Source organism: Diadema antillarum, unplaced genomic scaffold (assembly GCF_040938485.1).
Source record: "Diadema antillarum isolate AM-2024a unplaced genomic scaffold, OU_Dant_1.0 seq00001103_RagTag, whole genome shotgun sequence".
In the NCBI taxonomy this organism is placed as follows: Eukaryota; Metazoa; Echinodermata; class Echinoidea; order Diadematoida; family Diadematidae; genus Diadema; species Diadema antillarum.
In genome coordinates, this window is record NW_027271919.1 from 1007733 (window position 1) to 1032105 (window position 24373).

Genomic DNA, 24373 nt, shown 5'->3' on the forward strand with positions numbered 1-24373 from the left:
TTTGTACTACATGACAACCCAGTGGAATGATGTAGGTTGTCTACATTTAGTTAATCGCTTTCCCGCATCCACTGTTAGATCCAAACAATACAAACAATATTTATGAATACTCAATTGACTCTGTGTTACATGTTATATTTAAAATATAAAAAAAATGGAGCAAAAAATCAGTCAATCAATCTTATGTGGAGGAGGTGCCTATGGGAGACCACGGTTTGTCATGACAGCGGCCATGTCGATTTCTGTCGTCCTTATTTCTACCGTGTTTCAGTGTTGGCTCACTCAGAGATGAAACAGCCTATACAAAGTGCCCTGCGGTAACAAAATAGCTGAAAAGTTATAAATGTTAAAGTAGGTCTACAGCTTCAGTGAACCCAACACGTCCACGATTTTTATACTTGTAAGAAGCTGTTATTGTACAGTAGCGAATGTTCAGAAAGTCTTGCGTATTATCGTAGTGTCTTTTTCAGGCTCATTAAAAAAGAGGAGAAGAAAAGATGAAGAGAATGAAGATCTGAGGAAGAAGAAGAAGAAGAAGAAGAAGAAGAAGAAGAGGAGGAGGAGGAAGAGGAGGAGGAAGAGGAGAAGAAGGAGAAAGAAGGAGAAAAAGAACAAAGAAGAAAACAGAAGAAATATCACATAAACTAAATGATGTTATGTACAATTGGCACTAGAAAAATATTATGTACTCATGAGTATTCATTTTGGTAAGCACTATCTGGGCACCCGTCCCGCTTCATCATGAATATTCATCATCTACATGTATCCGTAATACCGTTGAAATACATATTTTTTTCATTTCCCGGCAGCGTTTTTATATTTCTCGGCAAAACTGAACATTTTTCCATCTCCCGGAGAGACGTTTTAACATCACCCGTTGATGCAATTTTTCGAGATTTTTACATTTCCCGGCCATACGTTTTGCACGTACCCAGCATTCTGCCATTTACTAGTACAGTATCTTACTGCCTGATGAATATTCATGATGAAGCGGGACGGGTGCCCAAATAATGCTTACCATTCATTTTGACAGACATTATCCTGTAGATTTCGATAGAGGGCGTAATGTGCGTTGTGTGTGATGAATGAATGCAGTTCGCGTATTACGTGTTCCATGATCCAAGCCGCCTCATGCATAGGACCCCCTGTATGTATGTGACCTACACATTGTAATATCTTCTTACAAAAATACATAACCAGCGTGTGTGTGAACCCATACCGCAATCCTCGAAACCGGTATTTTGCTAGTCAGTCGACGAAGACCGTACTAAAAATGGCGTTACGTGTTCTTGTGGGCGTCAAGAGAGTTATTGACTATGCTGTTAAGGTAATGTATTCTATAGCATATTATCGTCATTTCTCAGAATGAGGTTAGGGCTGCAAGATTTAACGTTAGATTCAGGTAATGTTCGCACAGTGCATCGGAATGAGTCTCAGCTAGACCTGCTGACCACGCACGGTAGAATGCTCGCGCAGTCGCGGGAAGGTGGCCCGTCCCCTTTCAGATTCCGTAAGCTGTGGAGCTGTTGTTGTTTAGTGTAGAAGCTATCTAACTCATGGCTGCCAACACTGGAAACTAGTTGAGAGTGAGACTCCCATAGGCCAATGCTATAATTTAGGAGTCAAAATGAGTGAGATCAATAGAAATGCATGCAAATGAAATAAAGTTTTAGAGTGAGAAAGGACCAAAATGTGTGAGTCTCGCGCTCAATCAATGCGTACACGCGTGAGACTGAGAGTTGGCAGCCCTGTGATGACTAACTCAACTCAAGAAGAAGAAGAAGAAGAAGAAGAAGAAGAACTGTAAATGTACGTAGATATGTCTAATGAAATCAAACATGAAATGTGGAACCTGTGAGCATGTGATGTGTCAGTGAGACTGTAAGTGCACAGTAGTGACAGTATTGTAAAACAGTTGAGTTTAATCTAGCTCCTTATGTAACTCTTAACGTGCCATGGTCGCTGAACGGCGACCTTAGTCCTGACGTGCCATGGTCGCCGATGATAGGCGACTAAGAAGAGTGAGAAAAGCATTGATCATTTAAGTTCTTGTGGTACCGTAATGTGTTACACCAAGAAACTGCCAATGATACGTACTGGTAGCTGATTGGCATAGCCATTGTTTCCACTAAAAATATGAGCATGCTTACATTGGAAAATTTTGAGTAAATACATGATTTTTCAGCCAGATGTATTTTTTTCGCGTCGGGAAAATCCGCAGCGAGCGCACCCTCTGCGAGATGTGTATGGATCAAAAGTCTCATTGGTAAACCACGCGTGTGTATGCTATTGAATCTGCGTGTATTGTCTATGCGGTTCCACTCGCATTGTTCCGCTTGGATGCTGTCCTGCGGGAAGCTGCTTTGATCTTGTCCCTCGAAGAGGGTCAGCTTTCGTTCGTCGGTCAAGTCTTTAATCCTTTTGTTTTGGTGAACGTCCCTAATCGTCCCCACGCTAGCATAGGAATTGCGCACGGACAAAGGCCTGCCGATTTCAATAGATTACCCCCGCTTTAGGCAAAAGGAGAATTAGTAGATTCTTCCTTCTCAAGTGGACAAAAGACACTCTTCCAGGGCCGAGACAATTACTTTAGTTTCAAATACAGGATCTGGGACTAAAGGACTCAGATTTGGGAATGAATTACTGAGGCAGAAAGAGAAATTGCTAAGACAAAATAAACTGCTAGTAGCTTTGGAATCATACAATTCTAGATTAAGGCAATTTTGTTATCATTTGAAAGGGGAGATGTTGCTCTAAAACTTTCTCACAGAGTCAAGGGAGCGTTCTATTGAAGAAAAAGCACGACTGACTCTTTTTTTCCATACTACACAAATATTTCTAATAATTTTTTGATGTATTACAATTATTTCTGCAATATTTCAGGTTCAGATAGATATTGTGGCAAACTGACTACATGACATGAAAGAACAAACATTTCTTGATATATGTTGTGTAGAACTCAATTCAAAACAGCCAATAGTTTCAGAGATATGGCGGTTTTAAACTTCATTGTCAGTCCAGTTTCGAAACGTTCTGGTGTTAGGTATGTAGGTATTATGGTACGGGCCTATAATGAAATACCTAACTAAATTATTACTCACCGAGTGGCTAACGGGACTTGGAGCTGAAGGCACCACCAGCAGGAATGGTAGACAACCTTATCAGTAGTGGAATGCACTAGGGCACCAGAAGAGGTGAACAGTGTCCTTGTGGGTTGTATTGCACTTCCCGAAATGATATTAAATGATATGGACTAACTCCGAATGCACTTTGGGTGTCCGAAGACGACAGTGTCCCATATAAATATGTACAAAAGATCCAGCGACAGCGTGGAGTAGCCTCCGAGTGCCGCGGCTAGCACAAGCGAGGGTAGAGTCGATCCACCGCTGGAGCGCTGGATAGAAGAACTGCGCGGTCCCTGGTTGTGGCAGAGTCTGTACACCACGGACAGCTCGCTAGCAGGACCGAAGCAGCGATGTGATGGGACGCGGATCGCGTTGTGAAATGCAGCGATGTGACGAGGCGCCGATCGCGTTGAATGCAGCGATGTAACGATCCCCAGGTTGGAGTGTAGCCTGAAGAAAGGGCGAGCCGCGATGTGAAAAGCAGCGAATGCCGCGAAGTGTAAAATCCAAGGAAGTGTGATATTCCGTATGGAGTATGATCCGTATGAAATGACCGTCCACGGCGCGAGGTATCGTCAGCGCGAGAAGACGTGGGAAGTACATACGGACGTGATATGCGGACGTGAGTGACTCCAACGATTAGAACGTGCTCTCAGGATGAAAGCTAATCGCGAAGTGAGGCAGCGTGGAAAATGAAACAGCGTGGTCGAAAAAAACGTGTCACGGACAGAAGCTTTGAGAGTGGTAATTGGCTGGTGAAGGTGTACAGCTCGCCACTAATTGGTAGGTTGTTTCCGTGACAGCAAAACAAGAGGTGTGTTTATGAGAATCCGACTACTGTTGGAATGCGAAATACGCGTACCTCGGCACGATGACAAAGGCGAAGAATGTAGTGCGCACCTGTCGGGTGCCGGCGCACAAAGAAAGTTCGCGTGGATGTTGACAGAATGCTGGGTTGTCAGACAGCATAATTGGCAGCAGCCAGACAGTAAAATATACAGAAATATTGGAAACCGCTACATTTAGCCCCCTTCCAGATCGCTAGTGGAGGAGTCAATGGAGTGAAGACTAAAGATGAGCGATCGATTGTGAGAAATGTGAAGGAAGTAGGGGTTGAAAATTTCACGTGTCGAAGTATCTGTATTGTACGTAATGGGCTGGCCAGTGTACGTGCTTACCGCCAGTGCGTGCCGTTCGTGTTGGTAGCTCGTGCTGCGGTTGTGCACGTGTTGGCTGCTGGGGTGGTGTTGACTGCCGCAGTGTCGTCTGCTGCGGTTGTGTAGGCTGCTGCCGCGGTGTGGTGAGAAGGACGCTCGGTATATCCGCCGGAGTCCTGGCAGGGGCAGGCATGGGCTGCTGCCGCGGTGTGGTGAGCTGGACGCTCGGTGTGCTCGCCGGGCTCCTGGCAGGGACTGGCGTAGGCTGCTGCCGCGGTGTGTTGAGCGGAACGCTCGTGGCTGTCTCCCTCCTGGCGTTGACCTCCAGAGTGAGATGCTTGGGATCACGCGTGGAGTTGTGTGGACGAGCGGGAGCGTGGGATGTGGTGTTCCGTTTGCGTTTGCGTCGAAGATTGCGACGCGGGCCAAAGTCGGGTGTGAACGAGCGCTCTCCGAGAATGGTGACTAGGGGCTTCATCTCCGCCTGTAAATGAAGTGTAGGCGGGGGCTTCGTCTTGTTGGGGGGTGAAGGAGGGCGGGCGCTGACTTCGGCTGCGGTGACGGTCGAGGGGTGTGTATCGTGTTCGACAGCCCGGTGATGTCGATCCGAAGTGGGAGATCGGCGACCAGTTGTGTCGCTGCCAGAGGGGCTCGTCGCCGCTGATCTCTGGCTGGGGCTGAGTCGTTTTCCTGGTGCGGTGTGAGTGGTCGGGGTTTTTCGCCTCGAGCAGGGTGAGCAGCACTGCCGGGCGGCGTCACCAAACTTCCAATGGAAGTAGCACTCACTGCCAGCGTGTCGGATTTGGGAAGGGGTTCGCTTCCGCGGCGCGCTGCGCGGCCCGTCTCCATGGCCGCGGTTGCCGCCTCTGGACCGCTGACGAGGACGAGGACGGTATTTCCGTTGCGAACGGCGTGACGTTCGCTGAGACCGTCGTTCGTCCATGCGTGCTACCAGTATGAACAGCTGCTCTGTTAGCAGCAGAACCTGCGCCGTGAGGTTCGCTATTACGTCCGCCGGGGGGCTGGTGGTAGCCATTGTATTCGTCGAAGTGAAGGGTGAGAATGTAGAATGAGACGTGAAGTTGGCCCTATACGATCACGTCGGGGTCACCAATGTAGGTATTATGGTACGGGCCTATAATGAAATACCTAACTAAATTATTACTCACCGAGTGGCTAACGGGACTTGGAGCTGAAGGCACCACCAGCAGGAATGGTAGACAACCTTATCAGTAGTGGAATGCACTAGGGCACCAGAAGAGGTGAACAGTGTCCTTGTGGGTTGTATTGCACTTCCCGAAATGATATTAAATGATATGGACTAACTCCGAATGCACTTTGGGTGTCCGAAGACGACAGTGTCCCATATAAATATGTACAAAAGATCCAGCGACAGCGTGGAGTAGCCTCCGAGTGCCGCGGCTAGCACAAGCGAGGGTAGAGTCGATCCACCGCTGGAGCGCTGGATAGAAGAACTGCGCGGTCCCTGGTTGTGGCAGAGTCTGTACACCACGGACAGCTCGCTAGCAGGACCGAAGCAGCGATGTGATGGGACGCGGATCGCGTTGTGAAATGCAGCGATGTGACGAGGCGCCGATCGCGTTGAATGCAGCGATGTAACGATCCCCAGGTTGGAGTGTAGCCTGAAGAAAGGGCGAGCCGCGATGTGAAAAGCAGCGAATGCCGCGAAGTGTAAAATCCAAGGAAGTGTGATATTCCGTATGGAGTATGATCCGTATGAAATGACCGTCCACGGCGCGAGGTATCGTCAGCGCGAGAAGACGTGGGAAGTACATACGGACGTGATATGCGGACGTGAGTGACTCCAACGATTAGAACGTGCTCTCAGGATGAAAGCTAATCGCGAAGTGAGGCAGCGTGGAAAATGAAACAGCGTGGTCGAAAAAAACGTGTCACGGACAGAAGCTTTGAGAGTGGTAATTGGCTGGTGAAGGTGTACAGCTCGCCACTAATTGGTAGGTTGTTTCCGTGACAGCAAAACAAGAGGTGTGTTTATGAGAATCCGACTACTGTTGGAATGCGAAATACGCGTACCTCGGCACGATGACAAAGGCGAAGAATGTAGTGCGCACCTGTCGGGTGCCGGCGCACAAAGAAAGTTCGCGTGGATGTTGACAGAATGCTGGGTTGTCAGACAGCATAATTGGCAGCAGCCAGACAGTAAAATATACAGAAATATTGGAAACCGCTACAGGTAAAAACCTCTGGCACGTTAGGGGTTTTGGGCCTGGCACATTAAGAGTTAATCCTATCCTACTTTTGATGTCGTCTGGGAAAATACAGTTGAAGCTGTTGTTCACAGACACAAGCAATCTGAATCGGAGGTAGAGGCTAACAATAGGCTCTACTGCTACATTTGCACCAACTTTTTCATCCCCCTAGAACCCTAGAAGCCTAGAAGATGTGTGTTGAACCAACTGGTGTCTGTGTATTTACACTGGCTAGTCGAGGCTCACCAGTGGCAGTGCAAGGAACATTGTACAAGAAAAGAAAAAAAATATCAGTTCAGGGACGGTGATAAGGGAAAAGATAGCTTACACTAAAGAACTTGATACTCAGTTTTCCAAGGCCAAGCCACCAAGGGTATCTGATGCACCAAGGTCAACCTCCCATGATTCCATACCGAAATTTGACTGCTCATGGAAGCATGCATGGGTTTCTTCATGTAGCCAGCAGTCAAATTTTGCATGGCGTTTCCATGGTCAAATTACGAGTGGCATGCTTAACTGGGATTTGTGTTCTAACATACAGGCAACTACAAACTATTTGCCTGCTATGAGTTGCATTTCAAGCAGAAAGGAAAGGCGGTTTCTGTTTTTGTTCTTTTTTCCCCAGATCCGAGTCAAGCCCGACAACTTGGGCGTGGTGACGGAAGGCGTCAAACACAGCATGAACCCGTTTGACGAAATCGCTGTCGAAGAGGCTGTTCGGCTGAAGGAGAAGAAACTTGTGAAAGAAATCATCGCAGTAAGCTGCGGACCACAGCAATGTCAGGTGAAAACCCCTTCAGTTTTAAAGGACAAGTTCACCTTCATGAGATGTGGGTTGAGTGAATGCAGAATGTATAGTAGAACACATCAGGGAGAGTTTGAGGAAAATCGGACAATCCGTTCAAAAGTTATGAATTTTTGAAGTTTCTGCTCAGTCACGGCTGGATGAGAAGACTACTATAGCTTGTGATGTCATATGTGTACAACGATATAAAGAAAGAATAAAGAAAATTCAACATATTTTCACTTTTCTCGCATAGCAAAAGGACACTCTACTTCTCTCTTTCAGAAAGCAGGGGGAATAGTACAAAATACCCTTAACATACATCAGTGACAAGTCGAAGAAATGCGCACTTTATTCAAAAAGTAATGTTGTGTGAAATTCTTCTTTTATTTTCCTTCATTGTACGCATGTGACATCATACACTGTAGTAATCTTTTCATCCAGCAGTGACTGCACAGTTACTTTAAAAATTCACAACTTTTGAACGGATTGTCCGATTTTCCCCAAACTTTCACTGATGTGCTCTACTAATATTGTTGCCTTCACTCAATCCACATGTATCAAGGTGGACTTGTCCTTTAATAGGGATGTGAGACAGAGTTTAATCTGATTTCAGACTTATTTACTCTGCCCCAAAACCCACTTTTCAGAATTTGTTTTTCATCAGTTCGTGTAAATTCCTGAAATGTTTACAGTTGAATGCATTTCAAACTTTTTTTTTAAATCAGATTTTTATCAGACCTTTTTCTGCAAGTACTCTCACATCCGATCCATGCTCCAGTATCAAGCATTAGTGTCAAGCAATTACCTGGCAAGAGAACCATGTTACCAAGAGGAGCTAAATTTTGCTAAAACTATTACAATTAGGCTTAGACTACCTTGTTATTACCTGAAATACCTATTGTGACACCAAAGTCAAAGACTTGAATTTATAGAGGGTCATTCGACAGTCTAAATATATTTATACCCCCGCCAAACGAAGTTTGAAGGGGGTATATAGGAATCAGTGGACGGTCGGTCAGTCGGGCGGTCGGGCGGGCGGTCGGTCCGTTGCAAATCTTGCGTCGCGAACTACTTCCTCAGTTTTCAACCGATTCCCATAAAACTTGGCACAGATGTGTGCCTTGGGTTGTAGATGTGCAAGACATATTTTTTGACAGTACCCAAAAGTACGTTGCCATGGTAACGGCATATTATGGGCAAAAATGGGTACAAATCTTGCGTCGCGAACTCCTCCCACAGTTTTTGATCAATTTTTATGAAATTAGGTACAGATGTTCATCTGAATATGTTAATGTGCAAGACACATATTTCCGCAGTGGCAAAAAGTGCGTTGCCATGGTAACGGCATGTTATTGGTAAAATATAGGGCAAAATGCTTCATGGCAAAACTGCTTCATCAGTGTTCTTCCAATTCTCATGGAATTCATATTGAATGTTTGTCTTAGGATATAGGTCAGCATGACACATTTCTTGACAGTGACAAAAAGTATGTTGCCATGGTAACAGCTCACATATTATGAGCCAAAATGATGGAAAATTTTGTGTTGCAAACTACTTCCTCAGTTTTTGCCCAATTTCCATGAAATTTGGTACAGATGTGTGCCTTTGGTTGTAGATGTGCAAGACGCATTTTTCGACAGTACCGAAAGTACGTTGCCATGGTAACGGCATATTAATGGCGGAAGATCAAGGAAAGATCTTGCGGATTTAACTACTTCCTCAGTTTTTTGACCAAAGCTTATGAAATGTTGTTTGGCGGGGGTATTTACCAGTCGCTGTAGCGACATTTCTAGTACATTCTGTTTCCAGTGATTATTGAGCTTCAATAGACTTGGAAGGCGTTAACTGAGTGATTGTCTTGATAGTATCAGCACAAAGGCTATTCCAAGAATGCTCGGCTCACTGGCTGAAAGAGTTTAACCTCTCACTAGTGTGACACCATCCTTTATACAACTTAAAACTTATGACTGCTTGTAACTTGCTATGTGATCATTGATAACAAAGAGAGCAGCTTTCAAATCAAGTTTCTCAGTATATCAAATGTAAAAAATCACCTGCATTACTGCATAATCACCTTATTATTTATGAGGGTTTTGTTATAATATATATCCAATGTCTTTTGAATGATGTTACTCTGTACTGCTATCATTGGCCAGACCAGTACATTTCTTACAGTTGCACGTCACATGGATAAGAAAGTATTTGACCTTCATCATCATTTAGGCATGTTTGAGCAGGATATGCAATGCATTATGGGATTCATGTCTCTATGATGTATTCAAATTTCTTAACCCGTTCCATACTGAATTCTGAAATCCCCACAGGCTTGATACATAGATCACAAGGTTCCCATATGAAACGGGTTGATACAACTGGTACAGTATTGTGGGGCACAAATGTGTTACAGGTGTATCATGGCTGTCTTTTGTACAATATATTCAAAATGTTGAAATATCAGAGGCACAGTAATTTTATATGTTGATGAAAGCCTTTTTCCATGTCAGAATATCTTTCATATCACATTTATTGTAGTCCGAGGTGCAGTCTAACAGTACGTTTCTTCTGAATGCAATCCTCGTCTCTCGGACAGGAGACGATACGAACAGCACTAGCCATGGGTGTGGACCGAGGGGTGCATGTGGAGGTCGCAGGAGCAGAGTACGACGGACTTGGACCGTTCCACGTCTCAAAGATCCTCGCCAAACTCGCCCAGGAAGAAGATGCCAATCTTATCATTCTTGGAAAGCAGGTAAAACTTTTGCTTCACTTTTTTTTTACCCTGCTCTGCAAAACCAACAAAAAGTCACCACTGACCAGACATAGATTTTTAGTTAAAGGCAGATTCTGAAAGAGCGGACTCTAAGCTTTAAAATGATGTATAAATCAATTCAAATGGACTCTCTAAAACCTACTTAAATACTGGAAACAAAGCACACACTCTGGAAAAGTGTGAACTGAGAAAAGATGCTCTGAAGTACAGGGTCTTTTCAAGCGCTTAATCTTCACCAAGCCGTGCTAGCTGTGTATTAAGGAAAGGGACAAAAACAGGAAGTAAGTCACCCTTGTAACAACAATGAAGAGATTATTGGATTAAGCTGAAACTGAGGATGTTCTATGTACACATTATGACCATCATAAACATCAACATTCAAAGCAGTAGCATTATTCTTTCAAAAGTTATTAAAGTTGAAACAGAGGAGAGTGCAAAGGATTTTCAAGAAATGAAAAGGGGCCTCTATTCAAGACATATCTGATCACATTATTCCTCCAAGAGAGGGTTGTAGAAAAACTACTGAATGCCCACTTTCCCATTCATTTTATGATCCCAAACTCAAGAATGCTGTAAAAGAACAAAAGCTCTTTCAGAAAATATGGAAAACTCAAAATTGACTAGGTTGATCCATTTCACCTTTTTTTGAGTCTTCACATAAAATCAAGGGGAGCGACTTTTTGTTGGTTTTGTGAGGCACGGTCACATTTACTCAAAGAAAAAAGTACATTGTATTAAATGTTATTGATTGATTGTTTCATATGATTTCAATTGATGTATGCTTTCATAGGTAATAGTATGAATTTGGAAATTAACCTACTAGTTTTTGGGTGCATTTGACATTAAATGCATTTCTGCTTCCGAAAGTGTTGGCGTGGTAGTCACAGATCTTACCCATAATGTCCCAAAGACCTGTCTGATATGGAAGCAAAGTCTGTCTAGAGAAACAAAACAAGTGAGAGATTTTCTTTTTCGGATCCACAAATTTTGCTGAACTGGTTTGAAGTTCTGTTAATTCTCTGTGTTCCACTACAGGTGTAACCCCCTTACAAAATTGTACTGTAAAAGTGGATATTTTCGCGCGACTAATTTTTCGCGCTTGGCCGAGTCGGAAGAGTTTCGCGTGTTTTTAATTCCGCGGAATCAAGACATCACGCACAGGCACGTATGGCAAGCAAAAATATTCGCGTGCTTTTATTTTCGCGCTAGTTTCTAGTTGCGCGAAATGCGCGAAAATTTCAACACCGCGAAAATTTCCACTTTTACAGTATGTGCCACTTTGCTCTTTAGACCCCAATTGATGCATTTAAAGAGATTTGCAGATCTTGAAGTACTGCTAGTCATGAGAGTTGCCAGAAGAGATATATGGTGCCAAGTGATGATAAAGGAGGAGAAAATATCCACTGAGTACTGTGATTGTTAAGAAAGCTTGGCTGAATTCTGCCTTTCGCATTGTAGCCGATATCAAGTGATATCACCTCACGATATCGATATCTGATCGATCGCTTTTGGGACGTATACTTTGGTTTTGCGGTTATGGAAAATGGTATCAAAGATCCTACGCAGTGTACCAGGATCTTTGTACATTCCTTTCTGGAAATGTCTCGGACAAATGTAATACGCGAGTTTGACTTCAGGTCGAAGTGGTCTTTCCTTTGAAGCAGATTTTTCCACGTTCTCCGCTGAACTTTGTCTGTTGGGAACTTCGCCCATGTCACGTCCTTCATCTACTGTATGGATATTTTCCATAATTTCTTCGTTTGGCATCATCGGCCTTAGCATTGGGCTGCTTGCAGAAGAATCCCATTTATCAAATGTTAAGTTACAGATTAGAAATCAACTCTGTTATTCATGAGATATACAGACTCGTGGATGATTTTCAGACTTTGCATTGAAACATTTATAAATTGGTTATACTGGGTGCCAAGTTTCCGAATTTATAGTGATTGGGATGAGGAATAAGAATGTTTTAAAAATTCATAGCAAATCAGTGATGATGTCATAGCAGCCTCACATAAGAATGTAATGATTCGGGGTCAAGGGAGTAGAGCAAAAGAAGAAAGCATGCATAAATTCTACACAGGTGAAGTTGTTAAGCAAGCAAGTGGTGTGTTAATGGAAAGTACATTGCTGCATTAGACCCCATTTACAGTGCGGGGCCGGGCTCGGCCGCGGCTCGGCCACGGCCGAGCCCGGCCTCAATTGCGCGGCCGAGCCTCGCAATTTTGTCCGTTTACACTGCTGGGCTCGGCCGCGCTTTTAATTCAAACCTGTCAATATTTTGTCGTAGTGGCGCTCTGCTTGTAAACAAACGCAATTTGGTATTGTCTGGTTTTCAAACCCTTTGCCAAATGAATTCCGTGGCGACGAAGTCGCCGTTCGGGCAAGGGCCTTTGCCGAAGAAAAAAAAATCCTTTGCAGGACAAAACCACCTTAAACTATACTAGTTTTTGACGTTGAGGGGGTTAAAATCCTGAATAGCGAAAGATACAGGCAGAGGGTTTGGAAGCCAGACTAAAATTGGCCGCGCAATTGGCCGCGCACTTGGCCCAGTTTGCGTTTACACCAAGAAAAGGCTGGGCTCGGCCGCGGCTCGGCCGCGGCCGAGACCACCTCCAGAGCGAGGCCATATGCGAGGCCAATTTTGGCCTCGCATTTGGCCTTTTGCGCGTTTACACTGAAGCGGGGCTGGGCTCGGCCGCGGCCGAGCCTCGCACTGTAAACGGGGTCTAAGTTACACTATACTGAAATATGTGAGCCCCCTATAGCTATGTCATCATCCTTGTTCAGTGTATCATGTTTAGGTTTTTCAGAGTACATGTATTGGTTTATAAATCTGCTCAAGGCCCACAATGAATTTTTCGAATCTATACATGGCACTATCGATTTACATGTATGTACTACATGATGTGAAATTACATATTTGATTGTATGGAATTCAACGAGTATGCATAATACACATGTATCTGTGATGTGTGTGAAAATGTACTCAAGATACCAATAAAGTTCTGATCTTGTACAAAGCATTATAATGCAGTTTTTATGGTCCGTGGAAATGACATCATGAGAAGACAGATTGGAAATAAAAAATATATTGCATTGTGAGCAATGTACACAGATCTATGTATTGTACCTAAACACCCTATGACCCGATAATAAGCGATATTTATACATGTATCACAATGCAACAGAGAATTCAAAGTTCATTCATATTTTAGGCATTTAAGTAGACATTAAAAAAAAAAAAAACTTGTCTGCCTACGATGTATGTGCCTAGATTGGTGCAAAGTTTAGAGATCTATGCTGTTTATCTACATGTACAGATGTACATGTACATGTATGTTTCCAATATTAAGGGTGTTTCTGATAATGTGTAAAAATGAAGATGTTGAAAGGCTGCAGTAAAGAAGGAATGCTGAATGGATTTTTACCAAAATATCTCAAACACTTGACAATCTGTTAGAAATAAGGTTTACCGCACTTACACGTGGACAGCGCTATTATATATGCCTTACATTATACACTTCATGAGCATGGTGAATTTCATTATGTGCATTGGAGTAATGACAGCTTGTTTAAAGGAATTTTGTTATAAATAATTTCTCTAAAGAGAAGCAAGAAGCCTACTATTTCTTGCCCACATCGGAAATGTTTGATGAATTTGTGGGTGAGGCTGATTTAAAATGTGAATATCTAACCAGGTTTTATCCCCAGTATAGTTGTAAAAAGAATACAAATAGTTTGACTTGAGATTGTCTTCAATTGATTTGACGTCTTCACACCTCACTAGTTATAATTAGGAGAGGTCAACACTTTTCCTACACCCTACCCCACAAACTGCTATACAAATACTATAAAAGTGATATTTCCGTGCAACTAACTTTTCGGGCCCAGCCCAGTAAGAAGAGTCTTGCGCGTGTTTTTGGTCCCGTGGAATCAAGACAGTAAGTACGGGAACATATCATGGCAAGCAAAAATGTTCGCATGCCAGTTTCTGGTTGCATGAAATGCACGGAAATTTCAACACTGCGAAAATTTCCACTTTTACAGTAAACAAATATTGTATCGTGAATAGTCAAATGTGTCCCAGAGGTGACAATTAATTTGTGTAGTTGCTGTATGCGTACATGTACAGGGAATAATTTCCCTCCTCGAAGTTGAAAAGCAGTATTCGTCGATGGGCATATTTTATTTTGAGCAATTCACAAAATGATATACATACAAATTTATGTACAATGTAGTGAAATTTGCTTGTACACAAGTAACTTTTTGTACAGCATTTGTACCATATACAATAAATTATGCAAAAAATATGATTAAAATAATGCATAGCATATTGCTATGTGATACCAGGAAAATTATGTGATGTACATGTACAGCCCTTGTAATGCTATAAAGACAAATCACTTTCAGCAGACTCAATTGATTTCAGTCCTTTTAATTTAACATCAATGGGATTGTTCTACATAAGTGGCACTTGCATGAGTACACACTGTATTATTTTGTCAATATCATGCAGACATCCCATGTTTGATATTCAGAGTGGATGACAGAATCTCCATTTGTGCCTACAAATCAAGAGGAAAAATAAAGTTTTAAGTTTCATCATACTGTAAAGACCCTCACGGGTGCAAACAGTTGTTTTTGTTTGTTTGTTTTTTTAGACAGTGCTAGAAATGCTCCAATCATACCTTTAATGTACAATCTACAATTTTGTAACAATGACATTTTTCTTGTCTGCAAAATTTGCATGATTCGTATAATGACAAGCAGACATAATACCGTATGTTTACTGTATGAACACTTACACAGCAATTTCTCACACACACATGAAGGGAACAGAACTTGTCATTGATCATTATTATAATTGCTGTAAAAATGTCCAATTAATTAATAAAAACTTTAACATCCCATTGATCTTGCTGCTAATACAATGTATTGTGCCTTCCCTGTGTATTACACGGCGTCACTGCATACCACTTTGTATTCCAGTGTAGAGCAGCCACCCCACTCCCCCCCCCCACCATTGTTGAAATAGATTTATTGTACTCTACCCCCATTAGGTTGACATAGCAGGATTAAGCAAATACAGCTAAGACTTAGTTGAAGCTGACTTATTTAATTCTCAGCGAAGTTCAGTACCTGCACCATGTGTCAACACTAGCTGTGTGCCATGTGCCAGCCAAAAGTGCTGTGCCAGCACATTTTTCAAACAAGGTCATATTGAGGAAGCTCAGCTTCCGTTCCGTGCTGCCAGTCTTTTGTTGATATGTGATAATAGGACAAGCCTGCCTGCAGTGAAAGTACTTTCATAGAAAGACAATGGCCCGAATTCACGATGGTGGTACAATTGAAACCATGGTTTAAACCTTGGACAAAGACCGTAGTTTTGTATGGGGCGCCAAGTGTTGCATGGCCTATTTTGATACGAAATCAGTCATTTTGTCGATTTTATCGACGAAATGTTAATTTCGTTTTGAAATATTAACTTTATGTCGACGAAATGATCATTTCATTATAAACGAAATGGTAATTTCATCGACGAAATGACTGATTTCGCAACGAAATAGACCATGCGACACTTTTTCCATGGTTTAAACCATGGTTTCAATTGTACCACCTTCGTGAATTCGGGCCAAAGGTTATTGGGCAGCTTATGCTCTTGAATGCTAGATTTCCATGGTAAAGCTGCACCTGAAAAAGGTGGTAACCTCTCGTGTAAACTGGAGGCCGCCTTTCGTGGGTTTATCCCCAATGGCAATACAACTGTATGTCAGGTATTACTCAGTGTGCTACAAACCCAGTGGCTCGCTTACCAAGGGCAACTGAAACTTTTGATTGTTGCAAACGGAAATATACAATGCACTCCTTCTATTGGTAACCAACATGGTTATAACGTACATGTAATTCTCAATACAACAAAGAAGAAGTTCAGCTCCCGAAATTGTTATCCGTATATCTTGATAATTTACACTCTACTGTTTGGCTATGATGGAATTCTGATATAAAGAAAGAAAACTGGTGGTCATAATGGGAGTTGCCCAGAATAGATAAATCTTCATACATGAATTAGTGATGATTGTTGGTATAATTGTGCATTGTGTCTGTTTGTTAGGCCATTGATGATGATTGTAACCAGACTGGACAGATGACCGCTGCTATCCTCAACTGGCCCCAGGCCACCTTCGCCTCAGAGGTCAATGTAACAGACAGCCAGCTGGAGGTCGAGAGGGAGATCGATGGCGGTTTGGAGAAGATTACGGTCAAGCTGCCGGCCGTTGTTACGGCCGATCTCCGGCTGAACGAACCCCGCTATGCCACACTTCCAAATATCATGGTGAGCAGGTCGCTTGACACATAAATTACGAACCAGACCTGAGTGTATTATGACATGTTGCTGTTTAATCAACCCCCAACCTTTCTTTTATGTGTACTGTAAACGTCGATATTTTTGTGTGATTAATTTTTGTGCTGAGTGGCGCAAAAACATATTCGCTGGCTCTTGAATTCATGCTGCGCAATTGTCAGCCCATTCAAAATATGCAGAGAAAACTGTTAAGATATTTTTGCTGGTTTTAGAATTCATGCTAGCCGGAAGTAGCGTGATATACACAAAAATTAGCGTTGTACCGTACCGCTAAAATGTCTGTGTTTACAGTGCTCATTTTGTGAAATGTTTGTGGTCATTCTCATATTTCTATTGCATTAAAAATAAGCAATGCAGGTATGCATGTGAATGGGCATCCTTTAATTTGTGTTAGTGTTAAGATAGACAAGCAAATTTTATATTTCCAACTAATCGTGGATGTGACGCATGTTTAGCAGTCAGGAGGTGAACACTCATTCATTTAATATGTTGATGAAGGACAATTTGTCGATCAGTTGCAATAAAAAACAACTCAATGCAATTATCATTCATTTTATCAAGCCAGTAGTACTATATGGGTGACTTCCATTATAACAAAGTCCTCAGGACGAGCAGTTTTCTTATTTCGAAATTTTGTTATATCCAAAGAAATAAAGCATGTAAAGATATCTAGATGATAATTTTGGGCCATGCTGTAGATGAAATTTCATTATACAATGCTGAGCGCTGGCACTGGTCCGATAGTCCCAGACCGGTAAAAATCACTGTCGCCGTGTTGGATGAGCAACTTTTCAGGACTTACTTTATTAACTGGTCCAACATGACAGGTTAAAATTAGGAAAATTACATTGTTGGGACCAGTTGAAAATGTACAGGACCAGTAAATTTAAGGTTCAGACCAGGAGGGAAAATGGGTTAGTGTGCAGCCGTGCATTATAACCGTGTTTGTGATAACAGATAAGTGTGCAGTTACCGTATGTCCAAAAAAAAAAATATATACAACGGGACCCTCTGCAATGATAAACTTTAAAAACAGTGAATCGGAATACAATTTCAGGGTATGAAACTAGAACTTATTACCTACACAAGAATGTACATCTTAGACAGAAAACCCCATTCAATTTGGTTCAGTGGTCAAAGTGAAATGAGGATTTTTGTAGTGTGTCAGGAATCCCTTCCCTCCAAGTTCTGTCCATCATATCCATTGTGTTCACACATTAATATGCAGTTCCAAGAGCATACAAGTGCTAAACTTGGAAGAATCAGACTCATGACATGCGTTACAACGATCCACATTTCTCTGTGACCACTTAACCAAATCAAATGGGGCTTTCTGTGAAATGTAGCTAATATGTTATATTTTAAGACTCTGAAATAGCATTCAGACAGTTTCACGTATTGGAAGTTATCAATGCAAAAATCTGATTGTAATTTTTTTTTGGGGGGGACATACTGTATGTCCTTGTGTTTGACCACAGAAAGCCAAGAAGAAGCCCATTGCTAAGAAGAGTCCAGCGGACCTGGGAGTGGACGTAACACCGCGGGTGGAGACGTTACGGGTAGAGGACCCTCCGGTTAGGGAGGCGGGTCAGAAGGTGGAGTCTGTAGACGAACTTGTCACCAAACTGAAGGAGGCGGGACTGTGCTAGCACGGGTGAGTCTAGTTACAAAGCTCACTCTAAGAAGCTACCAGAAAGAAATGCTTTATGGGTGATTTTTCTTTTCTGATGATTTAAAGGGGATGGCTAGTAACTGATCAGTGGGAATCAGTGGGAATGCTGGAGGATGATTGTTCCAATCCTTGTGGGATTCATTTAAGAGTACACTATATATCTATTCTTGTGTGAAAATTATTTGCTTCAGAATGGTCTCATATTCAAGTAATGTGCAGTTTAATGTTTCCAGGTAAGCGTCCCTGGTCAGTGACGAGGCATTAATCTGCACATTACTTGAATATGAGACCGTTCTGAAACAAATAATTTTCACACAACAGTAGATATATAATGTACTCTTAAATAAATCCCACAAGGATTGGAACAATCATCCCTCAGCATTCCCACTGACTCCCACTGATCGGTTACTAGCCATCCCCTTTAATAGTTTACTGATTATGTGTGAATGAATTAGAATTCAGAGACAAGAAAATGATACTGTTATTTCTGTCGCATTAAGACATTTTTGTAGTTCTACCTTAATTGAACTGCAAAGCTGGTAAATGATCTGACAAGTTTAAAATCATTGCTTGTTTGTTTTGCTTTATTTCTTCTTTTATCTCTTGTTTTGTTCAGTAAATATCATTCATTGATTTCTTGTATTTTGCTGAAACTGTCGAAGCTTTTTGAGTCTTTATAGAAAATGCACTCTATGAATATTGGTCGTTATTATCATTATTGTCTCTAATGTTTTACCTTGTATTCGGATATACCTAACTAAAGTGATGATTATTAATTGTTGTTTTTGTTATCATTGTGCTGTTATTGTTCTTGTTCTTGTTGTTGTCCTACTTGTGTTATATAAATGTTTTCAATCTTCACCAACAGGTGCTGATTATCATTCTCTTTGAGATGTAGGCCCCGCCCACTCTGTGCAACCTGCCTTCCATGCCCACTCCGATGCAAGATGAAGAAGAAAATGAAATCAAAGATGTCATGACATCTTCACTCTCTCTGTTATCACTCCTGATCGCCCATGTCCAAATGATTTGTTTCCAGGCTCGTGTCGCTGTCTGGTGTATGTTTGTTGGGTACTGTAAAAGTGGATATTTTTGCGCGACTAATTTCACACGCTCGGCCGGGTACGAAGAGTTTCGCATGTTTTCAATTCCGCGAAATCAAGACATCAACTACTGGAACATATGGCAAGCAAGAATATTTGCGTGCTTTTATTTTCGCGCTAGTTTTGGATTGCGCAAAATGGGCAAAAATGTCAACACTACGAAAATTTCCACTTTTAAAGTATGATGTCACCACACTCTTAATATTAATCATCATTATAATGAACTAAACTGTCTTAGACAGCTGTGTGTGTGATATGACTTTCTTGCATCGAGTGCATTATATTTCCAATACATTCAGTACATCATGGAAGAAAGCATGTGAGTAGTCATAACTTTCAGGGTCAGAGCCCTCTTTTACAAATTCCCCCTCCCCTTCCTCTCCCCCTCCCCGTCCTTTCCCCCTTCCCCCAAGAAAGGATTCAACCAAGTGTACTCAATAATGTCCCGTACAGATTCCACACAAACTTGTCTGATGAAGATGACCGCTTATATCATTCATATGAAAATTTATCCTACTTCACAACAAGTACATGTTCCACATGCTGTGTGAACAAATCATTTCCCTTTCTTGAATCCTTGAGTCTTCATTAAAATAAAGTCCTCAGGACCGGCAGTTTTCTTTCGTTATATCGAAATTTTGTTGTAACCGAACACATAAACAATAAAAAACGAAGAGCGCATAACGTTGCGGCCTGAATTTTCACTTCGTTGTAACCGGAATTTCGTTATAACCTTGTTCGTTATAATGGTGGTGCACTGTAACCCTGAAATAAATGTTATGGCATTTCCAAATAGGTAAAAGTTAGAGCTACGTTGGATTGAATTCTGTTGGAGACACCAACAATATTTGAAGTCCAAATAACGGTTGCCGTTTGTCTGGACAAGACTGGAAAATTTGATGTAATTTGTATCGTGGCTAAGTCTTTGAACTCGAATGTGACTTTGTGTGATACAGTGTACACTGTAGCCAGAAAATCAAATTACCTGAAAGAAAAGTCGCTTTAAATCAAATATGCCAGACCAAAAGGGAACTGTGTCATTGCATGGTGACTTATTGAAAAAGATATGACATCAAATCAAAATCTTTCTATCTGGAGTGTAGGAAAAACCGGGTTATGGTTATAACGAGCTCACATACAAGGCATCACTTCACTGGTCCCACTTTGTCATCATTTTATTTGCTGGTCTCTCTTTGGGTACAGTGTATTATATTTACAAGGTACAGTACTCTCCGCATAATCGGGTAAGCTCGGGCAAAGCGTTTCATACCCGATTATTTAAAGCGGAGTACCCGATTAACAGAAAAACACGTCTCATTCACATTTGACACACACAATGTGTATGTATATGCATTGTATACTGCACCGAACACCTACACAGTGACTGTATGCTTAACATACGTGCTTGCAAGGCACATTATACATACCTTACACTTGCTCAGTCAGGAGCAATAATTTACACTCTTTTTATGGACAAATATGTCTTCATAAAACTTTGTGGTTCAACTATAGACTCCTCGCTAACGTGGAAAATTTGACATTCATGATTTCTTAAAGTGTTATATCTGTGATAAAATGTGGGTAGAAAGTAGATTAGAGGAAGATTATGTTTTAATACCCATTTATGCGGAGAGGCAACCCGATTATCAGGTAATTTTAATGTGCATTGGAACTGACTTTGACATTTCTACCCAAGTAAGCAGAGTACCCGTTTAAGCGATACCCGATTACGCGGAGAGTACTGTACTGGTTATAATCAGTGATTCAGGTGACCTCGTTATAATAGGGTTCTCTGTCATTGGGCATACGTTGATGCACTGTAACTCCACACACGGCAGAAAGCAGATCAGGAAGCTGTTCTCTGATCAAGGCCTAGATTATTTTGCTGCTTTACTTGAGGCTATTTCTCTTCGTAATGGCACTCATTGTAGCATTGGATGTACATTTTGCATTCTTAAAATTGAAGAGAAAGAAAATGCTGTGCAGGTACTGAAGGGAAGATTGAGTGTCAACAGAGAGGCTCCTAAAAATAAAATGTATTATGCAAAGATTTGGCCTTGAGATGTTGATCTGTGGGAAGTGCTTTCATCACTTTTCATGGCATTTTTCTCCAGTATGCCGGCACTGAACGCAACCCATTTCACCAAGTCATGTGTACAAAAGGGAGCTGCAAGAAGATGAAAGACTTTTTAATTCCCTGGTGATTTACAGTTTTGACAGTTTTTTTCTCCAAACTTTTTAGTTTTGACGATCGCCATACACGCTCACACACACACACACACAACTAACAATAAATACATCAGCAACAAACCCCATGTGAAAGACATACACAGACCTTATAAATTTTGATGTGTGGTTACCAAAGACACGCCAGTTACCCCCTAGATAAGAGGGTCATATTGTGGAATGGTTCTCTATTCTTTTCAAATTTGTATCCATTCCCCTGAAGGTTGTGAGAACAAGTTCATTAACCAAAACAATGCCCAGGCCATGTTGCATAACAATGAATTGTGTATGAAACCCAAAGCAAATATCAGACATTACTTTCATCCAATCAGAATACAATATGTATACTGCATTCATGATGTACTAACAGTATGTACGAAGTTAAAATTTGATTTTAATCATACCTTTGAGGATTAATATCCAATTTTCTTCTATTTCATGTGATGGTAGTCGGTCAGAGACCAGGGTCAGAGGTGATCTAAATTGAAATTGAAGGCAGGTCTGAAAGCATTCTTGAAAGTTTGAATAAAGGATTATACTGTCATGGTAAGAAGAAGGAGTATTCTAACTGACCTATGGTGTTCAGCTTGCAAAGTTTTTGTGATGTGAGAGAGTTTATATTATATCAAATGTTCCTGTTCACTGGTGATTGATGTGGTCCAGATTTGGACCAAATGATAACTCTTGAAGTCTTCAAGTGAAATGTTGAAATAAAAATGTTACAAACTATATCGAGTTTTGTGCAGTTTTTAATTTTGGGAGTCTGAATAAAAAAAAAAAAAATAGTAAGAACTGTGCAAAAGCTTGTACATTTACACCATTTATAGAATCATGTATTTGTACTGGAGTGTATAAACTGCAGTAGGAAAACACACACACATGCACACACACACACACATTCAAACTTTACATAATGAACACCAATAAAACAAGAAATTGAATGTTACAAGGAAATTTCTGTTGTCCCGATTTTTCTTATACAACTGTATATCGTACAAATTCATGTGTACAGTATTTGTTACTTTTATAACAACGTTGCCCCTTATAAGGACTACCTGTACCATTAAAACAACTTCATAGAATTGATAAAACTCTGACCATACTTGAAAAACAAAGGTAAAACAGTACACGTACACGTGCAAAGCTTTTGGATAATTGACAACAGACCACAAATATGAAGTGTGCATAATGGTGGAATCTTTGGCTCATGTGAGCATACACTCTTGTTAAGCATGTAATGATAGCAGAATTTGTGTCATATTCAAACTTGGACTTGGACATATTCAATCCTTACGTACACTGGAGCACACTGTATAATTGAGAATGTATGTGGACAGAGGAGGTGAGAGATAGTTCCTGCTTGCATGGACACAAAGAGAAGGTGTTGACTTCATAAAATACAGTCACATCATGGGCAGAGAAGGTATAATATGTTGTATCATTTGTACAGAGTGCCCTGTGATGTTTGCTAATCTTTGGTTATGCAGATTGTGTGGGAGGCAAACACCGGCTTTCAAAAGTGCTAATACAAGTGTGTAACTGAATAAGTTGAGACTATAAGGCCTGCTGCATTCGTGCAACGACCCTTCAATTTCTGGAAAGGGACAGGGAAGAGTCAGAGTTTGGAAAGATGGTGGGCAGAAAAAAAAAGGCTAAATATCAGGAGAGAATAGTTATAAAATGACCCATTTACAGTTACAGCAAAAATTATGTACAAGAACAACCAGTATTGTACAAAGAGCTAAAAAAAAGTGGAATGTCAATTTATACTTCAGATATTCAATAGTAATGTGTATACTTTCTACACAGATGTGAAATTTGGGTGTTCTTCTTTGTTTCAGTTGGAAGCATGTACAGGCAACAGTCCGCGGGACTGGCATTTTTCTTTCGTATCATCAAAATTTCATTATAGCTGAACAAGTAAAGTAAGTAAAGATACATAGACAACAATTTTTGTAATCTTGATCATTTGATCATGATAATGGGAATGCACTGTACAACATCAAAATTATGATATACAGTTGTTGTAAAATGACCTGTAGTGAATAAATCTACCTCTAGACGTACTGCATAAATACCAGAATTTATCTGGTATATAAATGTATAACTTTCTAGGCAATTGCTACAGCACATTAAAAAGAAAATGACAAGTATGATTTTTTCTTTCTTTTTTTTTTGCGGGGGGGGGGGGGGTGGGGGTGGGCTGGGACATGAGACATTAAAAGGAGGAGCTGAAAGATTAAATCTTGTCAAACTGCCAAACCTCCTTTAAACCTCCAAATAATTGTCAGTACTACAATGACTGTAGCGGCAGTATTGATTTATTCAAGAAATATTTGATTGGAACAATCTAGACTGTTACACCCCCTTTAAGGTGCAGATCGTTACCTTGGATACACCGTCAAGTGCGCATTCCTTCGGTTGCTTGCGCACTGATTTTGCTTTACGTACTAGTATGCTGCATGCGTACTGACATGATAGCTAGCCACGCAAAAGACATGGGCCAAGATGTAAGACACGATCAAAACAGAATGAGTTTGGATCTGTGATTGATTTACTTTAGGAACCTAAACAGTTTGGTAAGAGAAATTATGATGGAAAACAGACGAATATTTGATTGCTGTAGCTTTGTTTAATCCTTTATGTAGTGATATGTGTTGTGTTGTTAGTTTGTAATTGAGTTCAGAATTTAGGTTGACATAACGATTCGATACGGTGTTCGTATAGAAAGTGATTACACGTAGAACAGTACGGTACGCTGTAGGTATTGATTATCGTACTTGATTCCTGCTTAGCAGGCAGGGAAGAAAAATGTTGGAAGTGTGAGTGTATGATTGAAGTTTACAATACTGTGCATGTTTTATTTAGGAATGATATAAGACTCCATATTCAGAAGAATATTGTGTCATGGTTATATAGGAATGAGAATCAGATA

The 24373-nt window shown here is 41.2% G+C and overlaps 1 protein-coding gene across 1 annotated transcript; it reads left to right on the forward strand.

Moving 5' to 3' along the window:
- Positions 1-1211: 1211 nt before the first annotated feature.
- On the forward strand, positions 1212-19222 carry LOC139743707 (electron transfer flavoprotein subunit beta-like). The gene is made up of 6 exons (XM_071654164.1): positions 1212-1327; positions 7139-7297; positions 9891-10049; positions 16186-16407; positions 17916-18091; positions 18978-19222. Exons 1-5 carry the CDS (start codon positions 1274-1276, stop codon positions 18084-18086), a joined length of 765 nt encoding a protein of 254 aa, XP_071510265.1. The 5' UTR covers positions 1212-1273; the 3' UTR covers positions 18087-18091; positions 18978-19222.
- The last annotated feature ends 5151 nt before the right edge of the window (positions 19223-24373 follow it).